The sequence below is a fragment of the Mesoplodon densirostris genome, chromosome 3, assembly GCF_025265405.1.
Source record: "Mesoplodon densirostris isolate mMesDen1 chromosome 3, mMesDen1 primary haplotype, whole genome shotgun sequence".
Classification (NCBI taxonomy): domain Eukaryota; kingdom Metazoa; phylum Chordata; class Mammalia; order Artiodactyla; family Ziphiidae; genus Mesoplodon; species Mesoplodon densirostris.
The window spans coordinates 144,624,721-144,646,253 of record NC_082663.1 but is presented as its reverse complement, the minus strand read 5'-3'; the positions used below and the strand labels follow the sequence as shown (position 1 = coordinate 144,646,253).

The following is a 21,533-nucleotide window of genomic DNA, read 5'->3' as shown; positions in this document are numbered from 1 at the left end:
CTGTCAGCTCTCGGCACTTCATGGACACCATGGGCCTGGTCTCCGAGCCCTTAGCCGGGAAGAAATGCCACTTTCTATGTCAACGTGATATTTAATTTTAAGTGTCAACACTGAAAGGTTTATACAGATAAAAAACATTACACAGTATCCACAGCCTTCACATCAGTGAGAACCCTCTGCCCTGGAGGCAGATGGGCCTCTGTACCATGAGCCTTCGGCCCTGCCCTTCTCCCACCCCTGACCTCAGTCTTAGCTTAACCGGTGCTGAGTCCCAGCACCCTGGCCTCTTGTTCTGTAGCAAAGACAGATGAGGGGGGAGGGCCAGGCTGGGCACAGGAGCCCTCAGTCTGTCTGGGCCTTGTGTGCCAGGGCAAGGGGCTGCAGTCCTGGGCCAGCTTCTGCCCCTACCTGGATCCTGGCTGGGGTGGAGCTGAGAGGCAGCCAGAAGCAGGCCCAGTAGGTCCGACTCTCCACCCTGGCTGGGTATTCTGGAGTATGGTGCCAGATGGCAGTTGTCACCCTCCTCTCCGTGGTGCGTATGGGGACCAAGGCAGGAGGGAGCGGAGCAGTGGGAGAGGAGAGGAGGTCTTCAGCGTGTGCAGGAGCTGTGGAGGCCACGGGGCCCGGCCAGAACGGCGCCTTCACATGCCAGACTCTGAGGGCCTGAGGGCCTGGAGAGAAAGGAGCCCCGTGAGAATTGATCCCAGGCCCAGGTGCCTTATGGCCTGCACCCCCGCTCCAGGCTCAGCCCTTACCTGAGTCTGACTCTGGCTGGAGCCAGACCCAGAGGTGGATGTGGCGAACTCGGAGTACTTGTTCCTGGTGACCATGCAGGCCCACCTCCGGTACTCCTCCCTCACCTGTGGGGCACAGGGTGCCAGGTCAGGGGAGGAGGGGGCCCCAGGACTCGGGTCCCAGCCCCGGCCTGCAGCCCACCTTCTTGTTGAGGAGGCAGTACAGCACAAAGAGGAAGAGGCCCTGCAGGCAGTTGAGGATGCTGAAGGTGTAGCACAGCACCCAGTTAGGTTGGTCGAAGAGGAACAGGCCGAAGACCCAGGTGCAGCCCAACACAAAGAGCTGGGCGATGGCGGTGATGGTCAGCACCCTGTGGGGATGTGGGCAGTTGCCACGTAAGGTCCTCGCCTCACACACCCACTCCTGCCAGGCCCCCTCCCTGCCCCTGCTCTCACCTGGCCTTCTTGAGTTTCTTCATGTCTGGGTTGATTTCAGAAAACTTCTGAGTGAGCTTCCAGACAGTAATCACGAAGATGACAGCGTTGCACTGGGTGGGGAGCACAGAATTCGGATTAGGGGGTGTCCTTGGAATTGACAGGGACAAAGCCGGTGTAGCTGGCTCAGCGTGGAGCCAAGCACCTCAGGTTTCCACAGGTGTGGGGTGGGGAGTGAGGCAGTTACCAAAACGATGAAGGTCACAGGTCCCAGGAAGCTCCAGAGGAAGCCGTTGGCATGGTCCAACCAGCAGCTGGGCGAGAAGGGAGGGGTCTGGTCAGCACCCAGTAAGCCCAGAGGGGAGCCACAGGGGAGCAGGGGCACTGTTTTTGGGTGCAGCCTCCACGCCCTGGCCCCCTCCCACCACCTCGCACTCACTACTGGGGGCGGCCGTAGCCCTGGCTCCTGATGGCTGCCGAGACGGCCACGATGAACAGCGGCACGCCGTAGCCGATCAGGCACAGCCAGCGCTTTCTCAGGCCTTGGCCTTGGAACACGCTCACCACGAGGAAGTAGAGCTCCACGCCCTCGAGGCTCATCCAGCAGAAGGCGGCCAGGAAGCAGTAGTGCAGCAGCCCGGCCACCAGGCGGCAGCGCAGCCCAATCTGCGGGGCGGGGGCGGGGCGGAGGGACAGAGGGACGGGTGACGTCAGCGATGGGCGGGCCCGAGGCCGGATGGCAGGCGGAGTCAGGGCGTGGCCATGCGGGGGTTAAAGCGGGCGAATGGGCAGGGCCCTGGGCTTCCCGGGCCCGACCACCGGACCCAGCTGGGAGTGGGCGGGGCTATTCCACTCTAGGCCCTCGCAGGTAGGTCTAGCGCTCAGGCGAGAGTGGGGCCTTCCACGGGGCGGGGCCTCACCTGGCCGCCTTCGTTCTCGATGCCCGCCAGGAAGATGGTAGAACCCACGAAGAGGCAGATGCACAGGTGCAGGTGCACCGTGGTGCGCGAGCCCTGGATGGCCCGCACCAGCAGGAAGGTGAGAATGCACAGCAGCAGGCAGACCAGCGACAAAGACAGTCCCACCTTGGTGATCAGGGCCAGCTTCCAGTCCTGGATGCAGGACGGGGTGGGAGGGACTCGATTAGCACTCTGAGGCCTTCCTGCGCTCCTTGTGGGCCCCACCACCAACAGGCACCTGGGACCTGGCCTGTAGGACTCTGATCAGGTGGCTCATCTCCTCACCACCTCCTCTGCCATCAACATCTGAGTAAACCTGCTGTGTCTCATCCTAAATACCGCCACCGCCACCCCCATGGGTGCAGCAGGGATCCCTAGTTCTTCCGGGTGGGCTTCCCCACTACTCACCCAGACAGCTCTCCTGAGAAGGTCCCCAATGAGGCCTCAATGGCTGCAACCTTCTTTCCCAACACTGATGAGCCCACCTCTCTGACCCTCATCTCTATCTCATCTCTTGCCCCTCCTACACCTAGCCACACCTATGAGCTCCTCAAAACCCACATTTTTGTCCTTCCTGGGCCTTGGGCCTGGACCACCAGCCTCCCCTACTCTGCCTGGCCCATTCCAGGTATTCACATGGCCCAGCGTATCTATGGATCCCTCTGAGGCCACATACAGAAAGTTGTGCTCCCTCAGGAGCTTTTAGGGATATTTAACAACTTGTTAGGGGGTGAGCGGTCAGAGGGGCACCGGCCGGAGCAGGGCCTGCAGTGCCAGGCCACTCTGTTTAGTTGCTGGGTCATGTGGAGGTCTGGGGGGGTCCCAGGAAAAGGACCGGGGGGTGTGGTGTAGGGCCACCTGGGCTGTGCAACCATATAGAACCGGGTGGACAGTACCCCCAAGAACCAGCTGCCTGTCTCACCGAAGCCAACCGTGCCACTTGTGGGTTTTTGAGGATGGCCCCTGGTCTGCTCACCTCCACATCGTAGTGGGCCATGAGAATAGCAAAGCTGCTCAGGTGATTGCATTGGCAGGTGGTGCTGCCATTCCCGCTGCCCAGCGTCTGGCAGCCCGAGGTGGCCCAGTACCCTCTGCTGTTGCTGTCACTCTTCCAGAAGGCACAGATCAGCTCCTGCCGTGTCCCGGGCGTCTCCCACTGTGAGCAGGTAGGGGCGGTGGTAGAGGTTAGCCTAGAACCCACCCTTGGGTACTGGGCTTGGGTTGAACCCAAAGAGGGCTGTTTTTCATTTGGCATTTGTCTACTGAGCACCTACTGTGTGTGTCAGGCCAGGGGACACGGGAGTAAACAGGGCAGACACAAGTCCCTGGCCTTCTGGGGCTGACATACTAGTGGGGGAGACAGACAGAAAATAATAAACCTAATAAATATTCAATAAGTAAACTAGATAGTGTGTTAGAAGGTGCTGAGTGCAAAATAAAGAAGGAAAAGAGCAAAGGGGAAAGGTGGGGCGTGATTACAGATTGTAATTTAAAATAAGCAGGGAAGACCTAGAAAAGGAGGTGACATTTGAACAAAGACTGGAGACAGGTAAAGGACTGAGTCATGTGGAGGAAAGGTGTCCCAGGCAGAGGGCACAGCAAGTGCAAAGGCCCTGAGACACCTGTAAGGAAGGAGCAGAGTGGGTGGAGGTGGGGAAACAAAAGCTGCAGAGGGACCACAGTGACCTTGGCCGTGGGGTGAGCAGTAGGGCTGAACCCCCCTCCCCACCCAAGGACTCACAGGGTGGGAGAAGGCAAAGGTGACCTTGGAGTTGAGTTTATCTGTGTTCGTGTTGCTCAGAAAGACCAAGTTGACGGCTGAAAGAAGCCTGAGCTGGGCACCGCGGACGGGACTTTCGTAGATCTCTTCCAGCTCGGTTTGCTTCTCCAAGTCCAGCTCCAAAGAGGCGTTGGCCAGCAATTTCTGCATGTTCGGGCTGGAGAGGATTCCTACCACGGTGGGGCCTGGGGGACGGACACGCTGGTTACCTTCTGCTCTGCTTCCTTCTGTGCCCCATCCTCCCTCCTAAGATGTCTAATTTGGGCTCACCAGTCCACTGTGATGCCTGGAGTCCCTCCCCATGGGTCAGTTTTCAGTTGCTGCATATTCTGAATCTCACCCCTAGCCATATCCCAGCTTCTCCATCCCTCTCCCTCAGGTGCCCGCTCCGGATCCTGCCATTACCGGACTTCTCGGCTCCAGCTGCCACGGCCCAGTCCAGCAGCATCCGTGCATGGCTCTGGCCCACGGTGACGTTTCCATTCCCCTGCTCCTGGACCATCAGGGACAGCTCTGAGGGGACAGGGGACAGTGATCAGGGGCTCTGGGTGTATGAGGGGGGCCCGGGGCTGGGGCGGGGCAGGACAGGGTCTCACCTGTGTCCTCAGGAGAATGGTAGATGAAGGAGCCTCCAGACATGGCTTTGGCCAGGGTCCTCAGGATTTGTTCGAGGCCTGAGAACAGGTAGGTGGCTGTGTGGTGCCTGGAAGACAGGTCCAAGGCCTCCAGGTCCCCTGGGGTTTTCAACAGGTCATCCACTGACATGATGAGGTACTGTGGGTGTTGGGTGACAGCTGCTGGGTCATTGCACCACAGGGGCTGCCTGAAGGACCCTGATCTCACCTCCCCTCACCCCACCCCCACAACTGGGGTACACACTGGAGAACCACCTGGGTTGCCTGGGGGACAGACACAGGGGAATCTTCAAGACACGGCAGTAGCCAGAAGACAAGTAAGGGGACTGAGTATATGCCTGTGTGCACGTATTGTAACAACGACAGCACTTAACGTGTATCAGGCACGGGCTTTATGTCAGGCCCTTTTCTAAGTCTGCACTGCCCCAGAACAGTTGCCACGAGCCACAGGTGTTGCTTGAAATATGGCTCCACGTTGAAATGGTAATAGTTTGAATCTACTGGGTTATATGCAATTTTTACATTAATTTCACTTGTTTACTTTTGCTCTTAAATTTATTCTTTACTTTTATATTTTATTTTATTATTTTTATTATTATTTTTTTTTTTTTTGCGGTACGCAGGCCTCTCACTGTTGTGGCCTCTCCCGTTGCGGAGCACAGGCTCCGGACGTGCAGGCTTAGCAGCCATGGCTCACGGGCCCAGCCGCTCCGCAGCATGTGGGATCTTCCTGGACTGGGGCGCGAACCCGTGTCCCCTGCATCGGCAGGCAGATTCTCAACCACTGCGCCACCAGGGAAGCCCTACTTTTATATTTTAAAAATGTAGCTACTGGAAAATTTTAAATGACACAAGGGGCTCACATGTTTCTCTCTCTCTCTTTTTTAAATATTTATTTATTTATTTTGGCTGCGCTGGGTCTTGGTTGCAGCACGTGAGATCTTTGTACGGCATGCGGCATCTTTAGTTGGGCATGAGGACTCTTACTAGTTGCGGCATGCATGCGGGATCTAGTTCCCCAACCAGGGAACCCAGGCCCCCTGCACTGAGAGTGTGGAGTGTTACCCACTGGACCACCAGGGAAGTTCCTCGCATATTTCTCTTTTTAAAAGTTATTATTATTATTTTTTAGGGGCTCAATATTTCTACCAGGCTAAGGACATATGCCAAAACTTACGTATACTGCTTATACTGTGTGCCAGGCACTATTCTTTGAGCCTTACTTCTATTAGTTCATTTAAACCTTTTCACCAACTGTATGAAGCAGGCACCATTTATGAAGTGAAGAGACAGGCCCAGAGAGGGGGAGTCACTTGCCCGAGGTCACACAGCAGGAAGTGGCAGCGGGTAGGATGGGGTGTATTTGAACCTTGAGGCCTGGCTCCAGAGGTGAAATTCTCAACTGCTTCATTCTATTGCCATTATATCCCTCTCAAATGTGTGTGTGTGTGTACATTTTGGGGTGTGTATGTATGTCTGTGTTTGTACAATGTATATATATGGTGTGTGTGTATATTGTGCATACAGACACAGAGGCCCCTGCTTGGGCATCTCCACTCACACTGAAGCATCCTCCAGCCACCCCACACTGTCCTGGGGTTCCCCCCAGGGCCTGCCCTTACCTGGATGGTTTCCTGGGTCAGGGATGAGTTGAAGTCTATGCTCATTTTCTGGACTCTTTCAAAGAAGCCAGAGAGGCTCTGGAGAGAGGGGAGAGAAGGGGGCTGGGTCAGAGAACCTCATCCTGGATGGGGGAGCTTGGGGAAAATGGGTGGACAGGGTGAGCTGAGTGGAGGGATTTCCTGCCTCCTGTTCCCTGCTGGGGCCACTCACCTGGCTCTTGATTTCAGGGGGTGCGGTCCAGGTGGGGAAGGAGATCTCTGCAGGGGACAGGACAGCAGTTCATTAGGTGTGAGAGTGTCTGTGCTTGTTGTAGGAGGGGGTCTGGGGTCAGGTCAGGACAGGTACCTTCGCAGGAGATGGTGCCCATTTGCTTATCCTGGAATCCGGGTTTGGGCACCCAGCCTTGGCGGCACTGACATGTGTAGGAACCCACGGTGTTGACGCAGGTGGTGGAGTTGTGACATTCATGCTGCCCGGATCTGCACTCATCCATATCTGGGGACACGAAGAAGGGGGTCTGGCTCTGTCCCAGCCCTGAGGAGGCCCCTCTCCTCTCTGTGCCCCTCTTTTTCCCATATTAGTGCCCCCTCCCACCCCTGGAGGTGATGCCACCTGGTGACTGCACATCCTTGAACGGTGGACGCTGAGGTTATTTATGGGAAGTGTGCAGAGTTCTGACACATAGCAGGTGAGCCCCATACACATAGGCAGGTTGTGAAAACACTGAAGTATCTTCGTCTCAGTTAGTAATTAGCTGCTGCCTGGAGTCCCTGGGAGCTTTCCTCTTGGCGCCACAGCTCCTTCTCCAGGACCCCCAGATGTTTTGACATTTAGCCTCAAAAGAATGAATGCCTGGCACAGCAGGGCTCCCCCAGCATTCTTTCTGTTTGGTTTGTGTAGGTGCCACTGAATATATGATCAGATGTTTTAAGTGTGGGCCTCCAAGAACATAGCATCTGAGCTCTGAACCTTCGCAGACAGTGTTGTTTGGGCCGCTGGGGGCCCCAGGAATTGGCTTCCAGCCTGGACGGCAGTGGCACTTATAGGTGCCCACGAGGTTGAAGCAGTGGCTGGAGTTGTGGCATGGGTTTCTTCCCGAGGTACATTCATTCACATCTGAGGACAAAGCCAGAGGGTCAGGCGCCCCCCACTTCCACTTCTCACTGTACCCGCTTATCACTGCCCAGCACCAAGGACCCCACTGTGATTGCACGTGCCACCACCTGGTGACCTTCAACTTCACCCTCAAAGCACCTTAAGGTAGCCTCTCTGCAAGATGGGCGTGGCAGGGGCCATGGTCCCCACTTTATAGTAAAACCAGGAGGGAGACTGAGCCATGGGGTCTGGAAGTCCAGCCCTGGACTGAGGTTCCCCTTCTGGGAACAGGAAGTGACAGCTTCCTCTGCTCGAATGTGACAGATGAGGAAGGGGCGAGGTCTGGGGGATGTTCACGGGGGCAGGGAACTCCACAAGGGAACCCCAGGCCCAGAAGGCTCTGCCGCCTCCCTGGCCTGTGGTGGGACCTTTCGGGGAGGCAAGTCCTTGGGCAGGGCCCCGGCAGGCCCTTAGCATTGCAGGAACCTGAGGCTCTTCTCCCTTCTCCTCAGGCTTCAGGGACCGCCTCGACTCCTTCTCCAGCTCCAGGCCAGCCTCACACTGTCTTCCAAGGGCCTCTACCTGTGCATAGTTTTGGGTCCTCCAGGTTGAGCTCCAAGCCGGGTGGGCACTGGCAGATGTAGTTGCCCTGGGTGTTGATGCAGATGCTGTGGCCTTTACAGACTTTGGGTTTCTGCTGATATTCATCTACATCTGCAAGGGGAGGGAGAGGATGATGGATGCCTGCAGCTGTGGACAGCCTTCTGGGCTGGGGGTTGGCCACATTTCCTGGCATAGAAACATCCAGAAGGGCCCGCTCTCTCTTCCCCGGTGAGTGGGTCTTTTCTAATTCACATGGAGGCATCCTATGGGTCAGCATGGCGGCCCAGATGTTCTGTTGTCCAGATGTGGCCAGGAGTGACCCAAGTCCTCCCGTCTGCCGGCTCTGGCTCTCTCAGCCTCCCTGGGAAGCTCCCAGCTGTGGTGGGGACATCACAGCTGCTTGTGTCCCAGCCTAAGGATTTGGACAAAGGCCTGGGTGTGTCTTCCTGGGAACCGAGTGCAGGAGAAATGCTGTGTTCCCTGAGCACGGAGGCCCCATCTTGGCTACCGGTGGTGGCCTTTGTCCTGACTCCCCCAGAGTGAGTGTTGCCAGCTGAGTTCTCCTTGGATCCTGGTGACCCTGGTGGGACAGCACTCTCCTGTCCACGCTAACTCTGAGACTCCAGCTCCATGGAGATGGACCAAGACCCACCCCTGAGCCACGCCCCTCAAGGACGAGGCTTTTGGGCAGTGGCACAGAAAATGAGGGTGATGCCGGAAAGGCCAGGGCTACCTGGACAGTGGGCACCAGGCTGTGCTGGACAGTGGGGCTGATGTCTGGCCAGGCAGCCTTGGGCCTGTGAAGGTGCCTTTTTCTGATTCCCACGAAGGCATCGCCTAGATTGGCAGGAAGTGGTGAGAATCCACATCTGAGCAAGGCCTGCAGTGGGCAATGGCTGGGTGCTGTAGCAGGGAGCAGGTGCTCATGCATGAAGGGTGGCAGGTGTTTCTGTTGTCTTGGCCCTTGGCCTCTCACCTGGGACGTAGACCCGTGGACCCTGCCGAGTGGGGCTCAGCCTCCATCTTCTGTCCCCAAGTGGTCTGGGTCATCGTGGGGCCTGGGTTGATCTCTTCAGTAGAGGGTCAGGCCAGGGGCAATGGTCCCTGATGACAACCTCTTCTGTCATCTGGTCCAGATGGGAGCCTCTTTGTTCATCTGATTCTTCCAGTGTGTTGGGGGCTCGATGTCACCCTGCCCACCCCTGACACAACGTCCTCCCAGGCCCCAGTCATCAGAGCTGCCTCAGGTCCGTGAACTGGAATTACTGGGGAGGCTCAGGGTGGAGCCTTGTGTGGGGAAATAGATGGAAGCTGAGCGGCTGAGAATTGGGGTCAGGGTGCCAGGAGGCATCTTTTCCAGGCAGGTTGCTGAGCCAGGGCAGGGCTGGCCAGGGACGGTGGACCTGTCCTTGAATCTCCCTCCTCCCGCATTTCTGGACAGGGTCCCAGGGTCCACCATGGCCCAGGGGGGTCTGAGAGGGCCCCAGAGGGGCAGGTCTCCTCCCAGCAGTCACTAACAGCGGCGAAGAGGGCAGATATTGTGCTGGAACACACGGTGCTTTGACCTCATTGAGTATCTTGAATGCCAGCCCCTCTTTTGTTTCATGCAAATAAGATGCCAGGTGGCCGAGGGGATGTTCCAAACATCTGGAAATGACCCTCTGCAAAGGGTCCTGAGCCTTGGGGTTCAGAGAGGGTTGGGAGATGAGGTAGGTGCACAGGATGGCCGTCTGATGCCTGGAGAAAGTGGGATGAGGAACCCAGGGGTCAGCCCGTGTCTCCTGCCCATAGCAGACCCCATGGCCAGGACATGGGTGGACACATCCTCAGGTGCGGCAAAGGTAGGAATGCCAAGGAAGGGGTGCACAGACAGTCCAGCTGAGCCAGTCACAGAGCTAGGTCTTCAGGCAGCAAGCTCTGGTCCAAACCAGCAGGCTGCCCTCGCAGTCACCCTCCTTGAGGTCCGTAGAGGTCCCTCTCACACCTCACTCTTGTTCATCCGTGTCTCTGCAGGGACTCACAACAGTGGGTGGGTGGCACCCCCAGTCAAGGCACACTGAGTGGGCTCCATGACCACCATGTACAGTTGTGCAGGTTGCTGACTGCACAAGGGTGTCCAGCCAAGGAGGCAAGTGGGAGAGGAAAACCAACTCACTCTCCATTCCCTAAACCCAGTGTTCACCTTGGAGATAAGGGACATTTTTCCAATTCACATGAAGGCTCTGGCCAGGCCACGTGTTTCAAGCACAGCATACCCCCACAGAGGCCCCTGTGGACCAGCAGCACCTCCACATAGATGAGGTCCTCTCTTCCCTCCCAGCAGGGAGGCTCTGCTGCCCTCCCTCTGCAGGGCAGGAGGAAAGGCGCTGGGACCAAGGTAGCGGCAGGGTGGGCCTATGGACCCTACTCAGAGTCCTCTGGACCCTGGGCTCAGCCATCTCCTCACCTCCCACTTTCCCCTCCCCTCCTCAGTATTCGTGTCTAATCCCCTCTCTGGACCCCTCTCTGGAGTCGTGGCTCCTGTCTGTCCACTGCTGGCCCCATCTGCCCCTTTCCCTGCCTGCCTGCCTTCCCCCTCTGGAAAGGGCGCAAAACCTGGTGATGTGTGGAGACCAGGCTCCTCCGGGGTCCCTGGTAAGGGGATGGACTGGGACAGCTGCTCCTGAGCACCCACCGTGGGGCATGAACCACAGGGATGCCCATCCTGGAAAGGGTGCATTAAATCATAATCATTATAATTTAAAAACCCAACAGCCATCACTGTTTTGTGTTTTGTGATCTCCTATACCTTCCTGGAATTCTATGAGGTAATAAGCGCCATTGGTCACCCCCTTTTTACAGATGGGTAAACTGAGGCACAGAGAGGTGAAGTAACTTGTCCAAAATCACACAGTTAATAAAAGGCAAAGCTCCTTTTGTTTTTATCTGTAAAAGATAGAGACTCTAAAAAAACAAAACAAAAACATACACTCACAATAGTATTATCACATCTCACATGTTAACAGTGATTTCTGAATAAGTATCCTGGCCAGTGTCACACACACAGCTCTCAGGTGGCAAAGCCAGGAGTTGGGTCCCTGGCTCATGCCGCCCTGCCTCTCTGTGCGGGTGGGAAAGGCACAGGTACAACTGTCCCAACTCAGACCTGGGTGCTACACCTGTAACCAAAGCCCTGACCCCTGGATGCTACAGGAATGACTCAGTATTTGAGTGACCCCAAACCTCATGGATGGAGAAGTGGAAGATGCAGGATCATTCTTACCTCGACACGTGTTCTCACTCTCATTCTTGAACATTGGTGCCCGAGAAATAAGCTCATATCCTGGGCTGCACATGCAGTGATAGCCCCCTTCCGTGTTCTGGCAGTCTGCTAATTTTCCACAGGACACTGTCAAGGGTGGTCCGCACTCGTTGATGTCTGGAACACAGCAGGGCACAGGGTCACCTCCTAAAGGTGTGAGTTTGGTCAGGGCAGAGATCCCCATCCCCTACCTGGCTCCCCAGCACTGGTCCTGATGGCTAATCAGTGTCTTTTTAGAAAGAATTAGACTCTCAGGCAATACTGCTGAGGCTGGGCTGCGGCTGGAGCAAGCCATTCCTGAAGCTTGCACAATCAGCTCTGCTCTTCTTGGCCCTCTGGCTGGCACCCCAGATTGGGACACAGTGGGAAGTGCTGAAGTAGGGGGTGGGTGGAAGCTCTGCATCCCCCTCGTCAGTCCTGAAAGGGCAAACTGAGGCACAGACTCCAGACTCCTGGAGACCCAGCTCCTCTCTCTCCAGGAATCCATGTTTATTCATGTCTCATCTCTCCACCTCTCACATAGCTTTTCCTTTCTCTTTTTTCTGTCCTTGATGATGGTCCTGAGGAGAAAGGCTGAAGCCCCCAACCAACACCCATGTCCCCCCACGGGCATTGGACTGTACCCCACAATCTCTGCATGTCCCTCCATCACCCCCAAGCCTCTGTACCATCACAGCTCTCCAATGAGCTGAAGGTGAAGATCTCCCCAGATGAAGAACTGAATCCGGGAGCGCAGCGGCAGGTGGTGCCATTGACACATGAGGAGTTTGCAGGGCACCGCCCACAGGCTGTAGGGATGGAGACCTTGGTCAGAACGTGAGGGCTGAGTCAGGGGCTGGGGAGGGGGGCAGGATCATCTCCATAAGAAGGGGTGTTGGGGAGGCATGACCCTGGCCTTCCCCCTTGCAACAGGCCTCTCTCCTGTTTGGGCTGAGGGGGGTGGGTGAGGGTCTAGGGCCCCTTCCCCAGGCTCCAGCTGTGGACTGAGTTGCTCCCAGCAGACTCACCTGTGGTGCTCCGGGACCCAACTTCCGACAGAGTCAGCAAGACACACAGCACTGGAACAGAGAAGGGGAGGGTCAAGGGGGTCACCAGAGCAGGGAAGGGCAGATGCAATGCTAGGAGAGAAGCAACTGTGGAAAGGAGGCTGTTGGCCCCTCCCAGGCTTGGGTTCTGTCCGTTGCTCAAGGAGAGAGTGAGTACGTGGCACCTCCCAGAGATTGGACACCCATGGCCAGAGGGTCTGCCGCCTGTCGCCTGGAGGTGGGTTTCAGAAACTGAGGGATGGAGAAGGGGCCCAAGCACCGAGGGGGTCCTGGCTCCCGCGGATCTGTGGGCTCTGTGGGCAGCAGTTCAGTAAACAGACTGGAGCCTGGCAGCCGCAGTTCAAATTCTGGACTGTGGTCAGGTTACCTCATCTCTCAGAGCCTCAGCTTCCCCTTCTGTAGAATGGGGATGGTGACGGGACCCATTCCCTAGAGTAGTGTGAGAAGTAAGCCTGCGAATATCAACTGGTGTGTCAAAGTGTTTACTGTCATCAACGTTTCTTTTCTTTTTAAAAAAAAAAATTATCTGGGATTATAGTTGATTTACAATGTTGTGTTAATTTCAGGTGTAGAGCCAAGTGATTCAGTTATACATATACATATATTCATTCTTTTTTTTTTTTTTGGCCGCACCGCGAAGAATGTGGAAGCTTAGTCCCGCGACCAGGGATCAAACCCATGCCCCTTGTTGTGGAAGTTCAGAATCTTAACCACTGGACCCCCCGGGAAGTCCCACGTGTATTCGTTCTTTTTCAGATTCTTTTCTCATAGAGATTATCACAGAATATTGAGTAGAGTTCCCCGTGCAACGTTTCTCTGTGTAAGAATGAGGGGGTTGGAGGAAAAGGACTGGGTGTTTTCTCAGATCCTCCCCACCCTCGAATCTAAGATCCTCCAGCCTGAGGGACACAGGTGCATGCACACCACGCCCACAACATCTGTCAGCCCTGATGGCTGTCTTGAGACCCAGTGGTGACATTTCACCCCAGCCTCCCCTGTGCACAGGAAGATGCTGTGGGCTCACATTGGGGGTGGTGCTGGAGGAGCACCTCCTCCCAGGCTGTACCTGCTGCTCAGGGGCACCCCACTCTTGGGGCCTCCTCAAGTCATCAGGGGCTTTAGAGATGGGGATCTCCTCACGGTTCACCAGAGAGAGACAGACAAGAAGACAGAGATGGAGAGAAGACAGAGATGGAGATAAAACAGAGATGAGAGACAGGGAGAAAGAAACAGAGACAGAGAGATGAGGAGAGACAGATGGAGAGAAACAGAAGTTAAGACAGTGATAGAGAGGGACAGAGAAACAGGACACTCAGAGACAGAAATGGCAGAGATTGGACAGAGAGACACAGCTATGGAGATTGAGAGCGAGATAGAGAAAAACAATTAGAAAGGGGGTGGGATGGAAACAGAGGGAAAGGGAGCGATGGGGGGAGGGCAGCTCAGCAACAGGTGGAGGCATGGGGAGGGCTTGGGGGAGGCGTCCAGTCCCTGCCCACGTGGGAATGCCAGGGAGGCAGCGCAGACCCCAACAATCCAGGGAGACCCAAAAGGGGCGGTGGGCGGAGGAATGGGGGCCGGGAGGAAGGGCAGGCATGAGTCACTTCCTGGGCCAAGGGAAGGGATGACTCATAGCTTGTTGCCGTTGGAGGGAGCTCCCAGGGGAATTCTGGGGTCCATCATAATGAGCAAAGCTTGCGGGGCTGTCAAGGGTGCAGGCTGGAGGGTCCCGTGACCACTCAGCCCCTAGGTCCAAACTTGATACCCCTCAGGCTGGCAGTGGGCAAGAGTCCCTCCCAGAAGCACTCCCAGCCAGGGTAAACTGAGGCTGGAATGTCCTTCCCTCCCTCGTGTGAGGATTTCTCTCGTCCTCCTCTCCGGTTTCCCCCTCGGCTGGGGCTCAGTTCCTCTTTGCATGACACACCACAAAATGGCCTTCCCTGGTAGGATGGGACGTGGGATGATTTGTCCCCAGCTCCCAAAGTCCCCAGTAGCAACTTTCACGTTCACAACTGCCCTGTTTGTGTCCATTCTTCAGATGGACAGACTGAGGCTTGGAGCCCAGAAAAAGATTCAGGAAGAATCTGGTGAACAGAGGAGCTTGGAAAAGGTGGAATTGATGGGGTCAAGGTCCCCAGATGCTGCAGGGGGATGGGAAGGTTGTTTTGTGCCCTGTGACCTCTGCCTCGGCTGGGCACTGCTCCCCAGCTACGGAGGCTCTTGGGCCAGGACTTCTCCATCTGGGTCCTTGGAAGTCGCCCAAACAGGAGCTGGGAGTGGAGCGGCTGGTCATCTGCCCCCAGTCCCATCTGGTTTGCATTCCCCCTGCCGAGGCCTGAGCCGTAAGATTCCTGGGGTGGGGACAGGGCAGTCATCCTCTCCTTGCTCCTCCTGCTAAGGACCCTCCAGTCTACCCCCCAGACCAGCCAGTGAAATAATAATAATAATAATAAATACCATTTACTTAATTCTGTGAACCAGGAATAGTTTGCATACGAACTCAGTTCACCTTTAACACAGCCCTATAAAGTGAAGACCAGTCTTGCCCCATTTTACAGATGTGGAAAGTGAGACTCAGGGGCTGCGAGAGCTGGCCCCGGTGACACACCGGCCCGCATCAGGTGTGCCCCACACTGATTCCAGTTTCTTGCTTCCCAGTCTGGGAGCCACTGGGCTCACGCCTGCCATCCCAGGCCAGCACAGGGAAGCCCGTTCCTGTGGCCTGGGGAAGCTCTGGTTGGTACCCCAAATGCCATTTCTTCATTCTCTTTGTTGCTTGGTTGCTCTGGCAACCAGCTGCCCAGGATAACCGGTAGAGCCACCCTGGGTGGGGCGGGAAGGGAGGCCCTGGGGAAGTCGCAGCAACAGTCAAGTTCAAACCTTCCACTGGCAAAGTCCTTTCCACCCACAGCTGAGTCCAAGCTGGGCTCAGGGGAGCCAGAATGAGGGTCTCTGGGGCTGCCCCTTGCCACTGAGACAGTGGGGGACAGGTTGGGGGTACCCCCTCAATGGGGAGGTCCCACCCCCAACCCCCCAGCCCTCCAGCCCCGCAGCGCTCCCCTATGCCCCGCTGTCTTCAGGAGTCCCAGCACTCGCTTTTTGCCCCTCTCCTTCCCCAAACCTGTTTCCCCGCTTTGGGAGCAGCCCCCAGAGTGGCTCCAGTAGAGAGCTCAGAGATTTTTCTGGGAGAGGGGGCAGGCTCTTAGAGCACCCTGAGGGATCCTGCCGCGGCTTGGGGGTGCTGGGCCCTACCAGCCCCTCTCCCCATGTGCCCTCAGCCCCTGCCTGACCATGTGGCTTCCTCCGAGCCTGGCCCCAGAGCTGCCAACCACACTTCGCGTTTCTCCCCGGGGAAGAGGGGGCCGGAGCACCACATGGTGCTGTCAGGGGCTCCCTTGCTGCCTGCCCCCACCCCACGGGGCCCCAAAATTCTCACCGTGAAAGACGAACAAAGCAACACTGTGGGGGCCTCCCATGGTCTAAGCTGCCCGCAGGAGAAGAAGAAGATAGGGCAGGGCTTCTCTGTGTCTCCAGGCCGGGCAGCTGTGCAGGCTTCCTCAAGGCCCGCCAGCCCTTTATAAAGGGGGGGGGCAGCCACTGGCCCAGGGCCCTCCCTGGAACTGGCGGGGCAGCTGAAAGCCAACAGGAAAGTGCGGTGAAAACACAGACCCAGGGGCGCTGTGGGGCGGGGGGGCACCCACACATACCCACACCCACACCCACCCCCCCCCACACACACACACTAAAACGTGGCATAGAGGCACAACCTGCCCGTTGAGTGTCTGAACTCTCTGGCCCCTGCGCACTCGGGTTGGCTGATCCCAGGGGCAAGGAGGAAGTCTTGCCTTGTCTGGCACTGAGGTTGGGGAGGAGCCACGTCAGAAATAATAGCTCAGGGCACCCACGTTGGGGGACCACCCTGTGCTCGCTGCCTCTCGTGCTGAGTCTCCAGGGCCAGCCTCTGAGCTAACAGGACCTTCCTCCTCTGTTTTCCAGATGAAGAAACTGAGGCACAGAGAGGCCAGAGTCCAAAGAAGAGCTGGGGGAGGGGCACAAAGGGACCCTCATGGATGCCAGGCTGATGCCAAGAAGAGAAACTGCGGGACCTCGGGGCCACCATGCTCCTGGAGCTGTCCTTTCTGGGTCAGCGTTTCACCTGGTAGGAAACTTATATTTTGGGCATTCCTGGGCACTGCACTAGTCAACAGAGAATCACATGATAGGAGAGTTGTTTCCTTTTCAAATAAGTCATATGACTGGTTTATCTTGAGCCTTCTGATCATTTTTTTTTTAAAAAAACACTATTATTTAGAAAGCACTGATTTGCCTAGAGTTATCTCTTTATCTGTTTTAACTCATTTACTCCTCGAAATACCTTCGAGGCAGGTGTCGCTATGATTCCCATTTTGCAGAAGGGGGAAACTGAGGTGCAGGTAACAAGTGGCTAAGCAGAGATCCACAGGTAGGCAGCTCAGTTCCCACGTCCCTGCAATGAGCCCAAGGTCCAGGAGAAAGTCTCTATTGGGTGCTAACACCTTGGTGGCCCTGAGGTTTATCCAGCTAGAATCCATGGTTTTATGTTCCTTGTGTTCTTATCTATTTGCAAATTTACAGACTATTTGAGGCAATGAGAAGGGTTTCCCAATCAGGACATCAATATAAAGATTCTTTTTTAAATGAATGGATTCAAGGATGCAACAGCTTAGAAAATTAAATAAAATATTAAGTACATAATAGTTTAAAAGGGGAGGATTGTGGGAAAAAAAGGTCACTCATGGCCAAAGGCAGAGAAGCATTATCCCAGGGATGGTGGAGCACCCCCAGTCCTAAAATTAACCCCTTCCTGCTCTTCCTGTCCCTTTGACCTGGACAGAGCATGGAAAGGGGTCCCATCAGGGTAACTGAGGCCTCTCTGTGCCTCAGTTTCCTCAGGGGGTGGGGAGTGGACATGGGAGGAGACTGGAAAGGGAGGGGGCCAGACCAGGCCCAAGGTGGATTTTTGGCTTTTTTCCCTTAAAGCTAGAAATTCCAGGGCTGGACATGCCCCCACCTCCCCCCAAGAGGCCCACAGGTCTGACAGCTGGTGCTTGAAAAAGCTGGAGGGTAGGGGTTCCAGCCTGGGGGAGTCGCTGCCCAAGGGTTGCAATCATGCCTTCTCCTCCCCCAGGGATGTGTCTTGGGCCCTTGGAGCAGGTCTAACCATCCTGGGACTCAGTTTTCCTTTCTGGTGAATTGGATTCTAATTCCTGCCTACTGGCCTCACAGAGCAGGGTAAGGAAGGAACCAGTGATATAGGAGAGAAGGATTGGGGAAGGCACGAAGAGGGACATCCCCCCCACCCCCACTCCTTTCCCCTCCAAGTGGCCCAAGGGTGCCTGGGAACACCTGAGTCAGATCTCATCCCTCCTCTGCTCAAGCACCCTCCATGGCTCCCACCTCACTCAGAGTAAAACCCCAAGTCCTTCCTCGGCCCGTAAGGCCCGGCCTGCTCTGCTATGTCACCTCCCTGCCCTCACCTCCTCCCACTCTCTCCTCGGTAGCTTGGCTACAGTTTTCCTCATGGAAAACACCAGGCATGGTGTGACCTCAGGGCCTTTGCACAGGCTGTTGCCTCTGCCTGGAGCACTCTTACCCAGAGAACTAGATAAACTAGATAAACTCATGGTTCGCTCCCTCCTCTCTTTCATGTTTTTGCCCAAACATTCCCTGACCAACCCCCCGTCCGCATGTCATAAATGTAATCCTCCGAATATTCCCTACTTTCTCAGTTCTCTGTAGCCCTTCACCATCCCCCCATCACAAATTACCTACTTGATTTGTTTACTCTCTGCCTCCCACCCCCACCCCTAAACTGTCAGCCTGGAGAACAGGACTTTGGTCCATTTGTGTCTCTGTAGAACCAGAGCAAAGCCTGTACCCAGTAGGGCTGCATAATTAGTAATACTACCCTCCACTGAAGGAAGCCCACTACAGGCTTCATTATCTTGCCCCTGCTGAGGTGTCACAGTGTTTCTCCCCCTTTCCTCTGCCCTGAAGTTCCAGCCCCAAAGCCCTGGACAATCTCGAGACCTCTGTTCCACAACGCTGTGAGGTAGGGACATGCATCCCTGTTTTTCAGATGGGAAACCAGCACCTGGAGGGTTGGGCCACTGGCCTGAGATTCCTCAGCTGGGAAGTAGCAGATCCAGGACTAGTCAGCCAATCATAATGATAGTATTATTTATTATATTATATTTTTATTTTTATTATTATAGCTGCCATGGTAACACATCATCACAGTGCATGACAGTATTCATCCGGCACCTACTGTATGCCTGGCTGCCCTCTGATCATTTTGCGGGGATTAAACTCACTTATCTTCCCAGTAGCCTAGAAGACAGGTGCTGTGATTTCCATTTGGCAGATGGGGAAACTGAGGCACAGAGTAGTAAAATGACATGCACAGTCACAGGGCACCACCATCTCATATCAGAGGTCCTGGGCAAACCCAGTCTCTTCTTCTTTTTATTTTTTTAAAATCTATTTAGTAATAAGTGAGAGTGGTGCTGTGGGAGATCATGTACCTTTTTTTTTTTTTGGCCGTGCCTCATGGCTTACGGGACCTTAGTTCCTCAACCAAGGATCAAACCCATGCCCCGTGCAGTGGAAGGATGGAGTCCTAACCACTGGACTGCCAGGGAATTCCCCATGTTTTGGACCGTGTGGTCTTGGGTGGGTGATGTGGCCTCTCTGGGCCTCAGTTGCCCCATCTATGAAATGGTCAGAACCTCGCAGCAGGGCTGGTGAGATCATAAGAGAGTGAGTGGATTGCAGGGATGTAGCTGAGAGTAGACACTCAGTGAACTACAGCAGTGGCTGTTAGGATGATACCCTTTTCTTTGCTGTCCTCTGCGGCGGGGAGGGAGATGAGGGGACCCCAGTGTCCTGCCCCCTGGCTTCTTGTGCCATCAGCCCATGCCCAGCACCCTCACAAGCCCAGGCTGAGAGAGGGGGTCAGATGGGGTCTTCGGGTAGAGGGGCATAACAGGAAGCCCCCTGGAAGGGAGACAATGGCAGAGGAAGGGGCCGGGCCAGCCCCCATGCGGATGAGCCCAGCTGCTGGCTCCAGGAGGACGGCACAGCTATTGTGAGGCCAGACAGCTGTCTGTGCGCCAGGAAACCCCATGGAGTGAGGGAAGGGGGTGGGAGGCCAGAGGCTGATGGCCTTCAACCTGGGGAAAGGCCCAACAATGGGCCCATTGTCTCCTCCTGCAGGCTGGACACCTGGGTTCCCTTGAGGCCAGGCCTCCAGAATCCACCTGACCAGGGACTCCTGGTGCAGACTCAGCCCTGGCCCAGCTGGCATCCTCCTAAGCCCTGGCCCCCACCTGGCCTGGCCCAGCCTGGGGAGTTGGGAGGGAGCAGCAGAGCTGGGCCGTAGTTATAGTTCCCTGGCACTGCTGAGCAAACTCCTAAATATAGAAGCTGAGCTCTTTGGGGCCACAGCCCCGGGGCAGAGTAAGGGAGCACTGCACAAGTGCCTATTTAGCCCAGGTCCCCAAGACTGCCCAGGCCTCTCAGTCTCCCGGGGCTGGGGCTATGGGGGTCTCAGGGGCACTTTGTACCCCATTTGAATGGGGGCTAGAGGAAGATGTGGAGGAGGAGCTCAAAGCCAATGAGAAGTGAAGCAAGAAGCTGTGATGCCTTAGAGGGCTGTGTTTAGGGCCAAGGACGGCGCACGGGGTCCCAGCGCCCTGTTCCACCTCCTCCCTCACCCCAAACCGACTGAGGTAAGAAAAGTAAGTTGAGCTGTCACCTCAGTGTTCTCAACTTCTAGGAAATGAAGGCCTTCAGGAAACGGTAGGGGCACCCTCAAACCCTAAACAAACCCCAGCACCTAGCAACCCACTTCCCCTTCCCCATCAGCATTGAGCTCACTGGTGGCCCCAAGGAAGTGGGCAGTGACATGGGCTGGGAGTGGGGTGGGGCTATAAATAGCTGGTTTATAAGCAGCTGCAGGGCCAACAGGGCAGCCGATGGCCTCAGGTCAGAGAGGGCTCCTCAGGGGTAACCAGACCACAAAGTGTCCCAACTTCACCCCCCCTCCCAGCGATCCCCAAGATTTGGGGAAGTAAGAGGGAACAGAGAGGCGAGTTGCTTAAAAGGAGCAACACCAATGATTCTTTAAAGGCAGCACATTAACAAGATGGCTGTTAAGACTTTAACAGAATGTTAATGTTTCCTCAGTAGCAACTGGAGAAACAGTGGAATATTACATGTCTGTGAAAAAGAACCCCGGGGGTCAGCTGCCAGATGACTGGGTCCTGGCAACACACTCCTTTCTTCATTTTTTTTTTTTTGCGGTATGCAGGCCTCTCACTGTTGTGGCCTCTCCCGTTGCGGAGCACAGGCTCCGGACTCGCAGGCTCCGGACACGCAGGCTCAGTGGCCATGGCTCACGGGCCCAGCCGCTCCGCGGCATGTGGGATCTTCCCAGACCAGGGCACGAACTGTGTCCACTGCATCAGCAGGCGGACTCTCAACGACTGCGCCACCAGGGAAGCCCTCCCTTCTTCATTTTAAAAATTGGATGCAGTGCAAAAATCTTAATTTGCAGCTGGACAGGTTTCGTAGTAGAATCTTTATCCACCACCCCCCAGCTTTACTGAGGTGTAACTGACAAATAAAATTGTAATATATCTAAAGCCTGTGATATGATGATTTGATCATAGTCGAATCTTGAGCAAAAAAGAAGTCCCCAAAGCCCATCTGAAAGCCACCCGAGTCATAAAGCTCAGACAGAGAAATTGATACAAGATAAGTTTTCAGCATACAAACATGTCTAAGAAAACTTAAAAATATAAAGGAGTGGGACTTCCCTGGAGGCACAGTGGATAAGACTTCATGCTCCCAATGCAGGGGACCCGGGTTCAATCCCTGGTCAGGGAACTAGATCCCACACGCATGCCACAACTGAGAGTTCACATGCAACCACTAAGAAGCTGGCAAGCCACAACTAAGGAGCCCTGGAGCTGCAACTAAGGATCTCACCTGTCGCAACTAAGACCCGGTGCAACCAAATAAATAGATATTAAAAATAAATAAATAAAAATACAAGTGATTATTATAAAAAAAATAAAGGAATGAGAAAATAAGAAACAGAATTCAGGGTGGTGGAGGGAGAGGGCAGGGCCATCTCCCACTTCTTGTTGAGGGCTTGTGGGTATACCTTATGGAATTAAAAAAAATTAATGAGTAAAGTAAAGTGGGTCATGGATAGACCCATGGTCATGAGAATGACATTTCATCAACTCTGTGAACCAGGCCCTGCAAACAATATTTT

At 55.3% G+C, this 21,533-nt stretch overlaps 1 protein-coding gene across 3 annotated transcripts; it reads right to left on the bottom strand.

Moving 5' to 3' along the window:
• Positions 1-71: 71 nt before the first annotated feature.
• On the bottom strand, positions 72-16,057 carry ADGRE5 (adhesion G protein-coupled receptor E5). Of its 3 annotated transcripts, XM_060094053.1 has the most exons (21): positions 15,979-16,057; positions 15,648-15,843; positions 12,173-12,223; positions 11,834-11,953; positions 11,127-11,282; positions 7,844-7,975; positions 7,136-7,282; positions 6,512-6,661; positions 6,377-6,423; positions 6,166-6,243; positions 4,505-4,682; positions 4,314-4,421; positions 3,870-4,093; positions 3,105-3,284; positions 2,090-2,281; positions 1,609-1,835; positions 1,417-1,483; positions 1,191-1,282; positions 937-1,105; positions 756-860; positions 72-671 (listed from the first exon to the last, which is right to left on the bottom strand). In XM_060094053.1, the coding sequence occupies exons 2-21, from the start codon at positions 15,685-15,687 to the stop codon at positions 642-644; spliced, it is 2,493 nt and encodes an 830-aa protein (XP_059950036.1). In that variant the 5' UTR covers positions 15,688-15,843; positions 15,979-16,057; the 3' UTR covers positions 72-641. The 3 variants fall into 3 exon arrangements, with proteins under 3 accessions (XP_059950036.1, XP_059950034.1, XP_059950035.1); XM_060094051.1 differs by lacking the exons at positions 7,136-7,282; positions 7,844-7,975; XM_060094052.1 differs by lacking the exons at positions 7,136-7,282; positions 7,844-7,975 and having other exon boundaries at positions 3,894-4,093.
• Between the last annotated feature and the right edge of the window lie 5,476 nt (positions 16,058-21,533).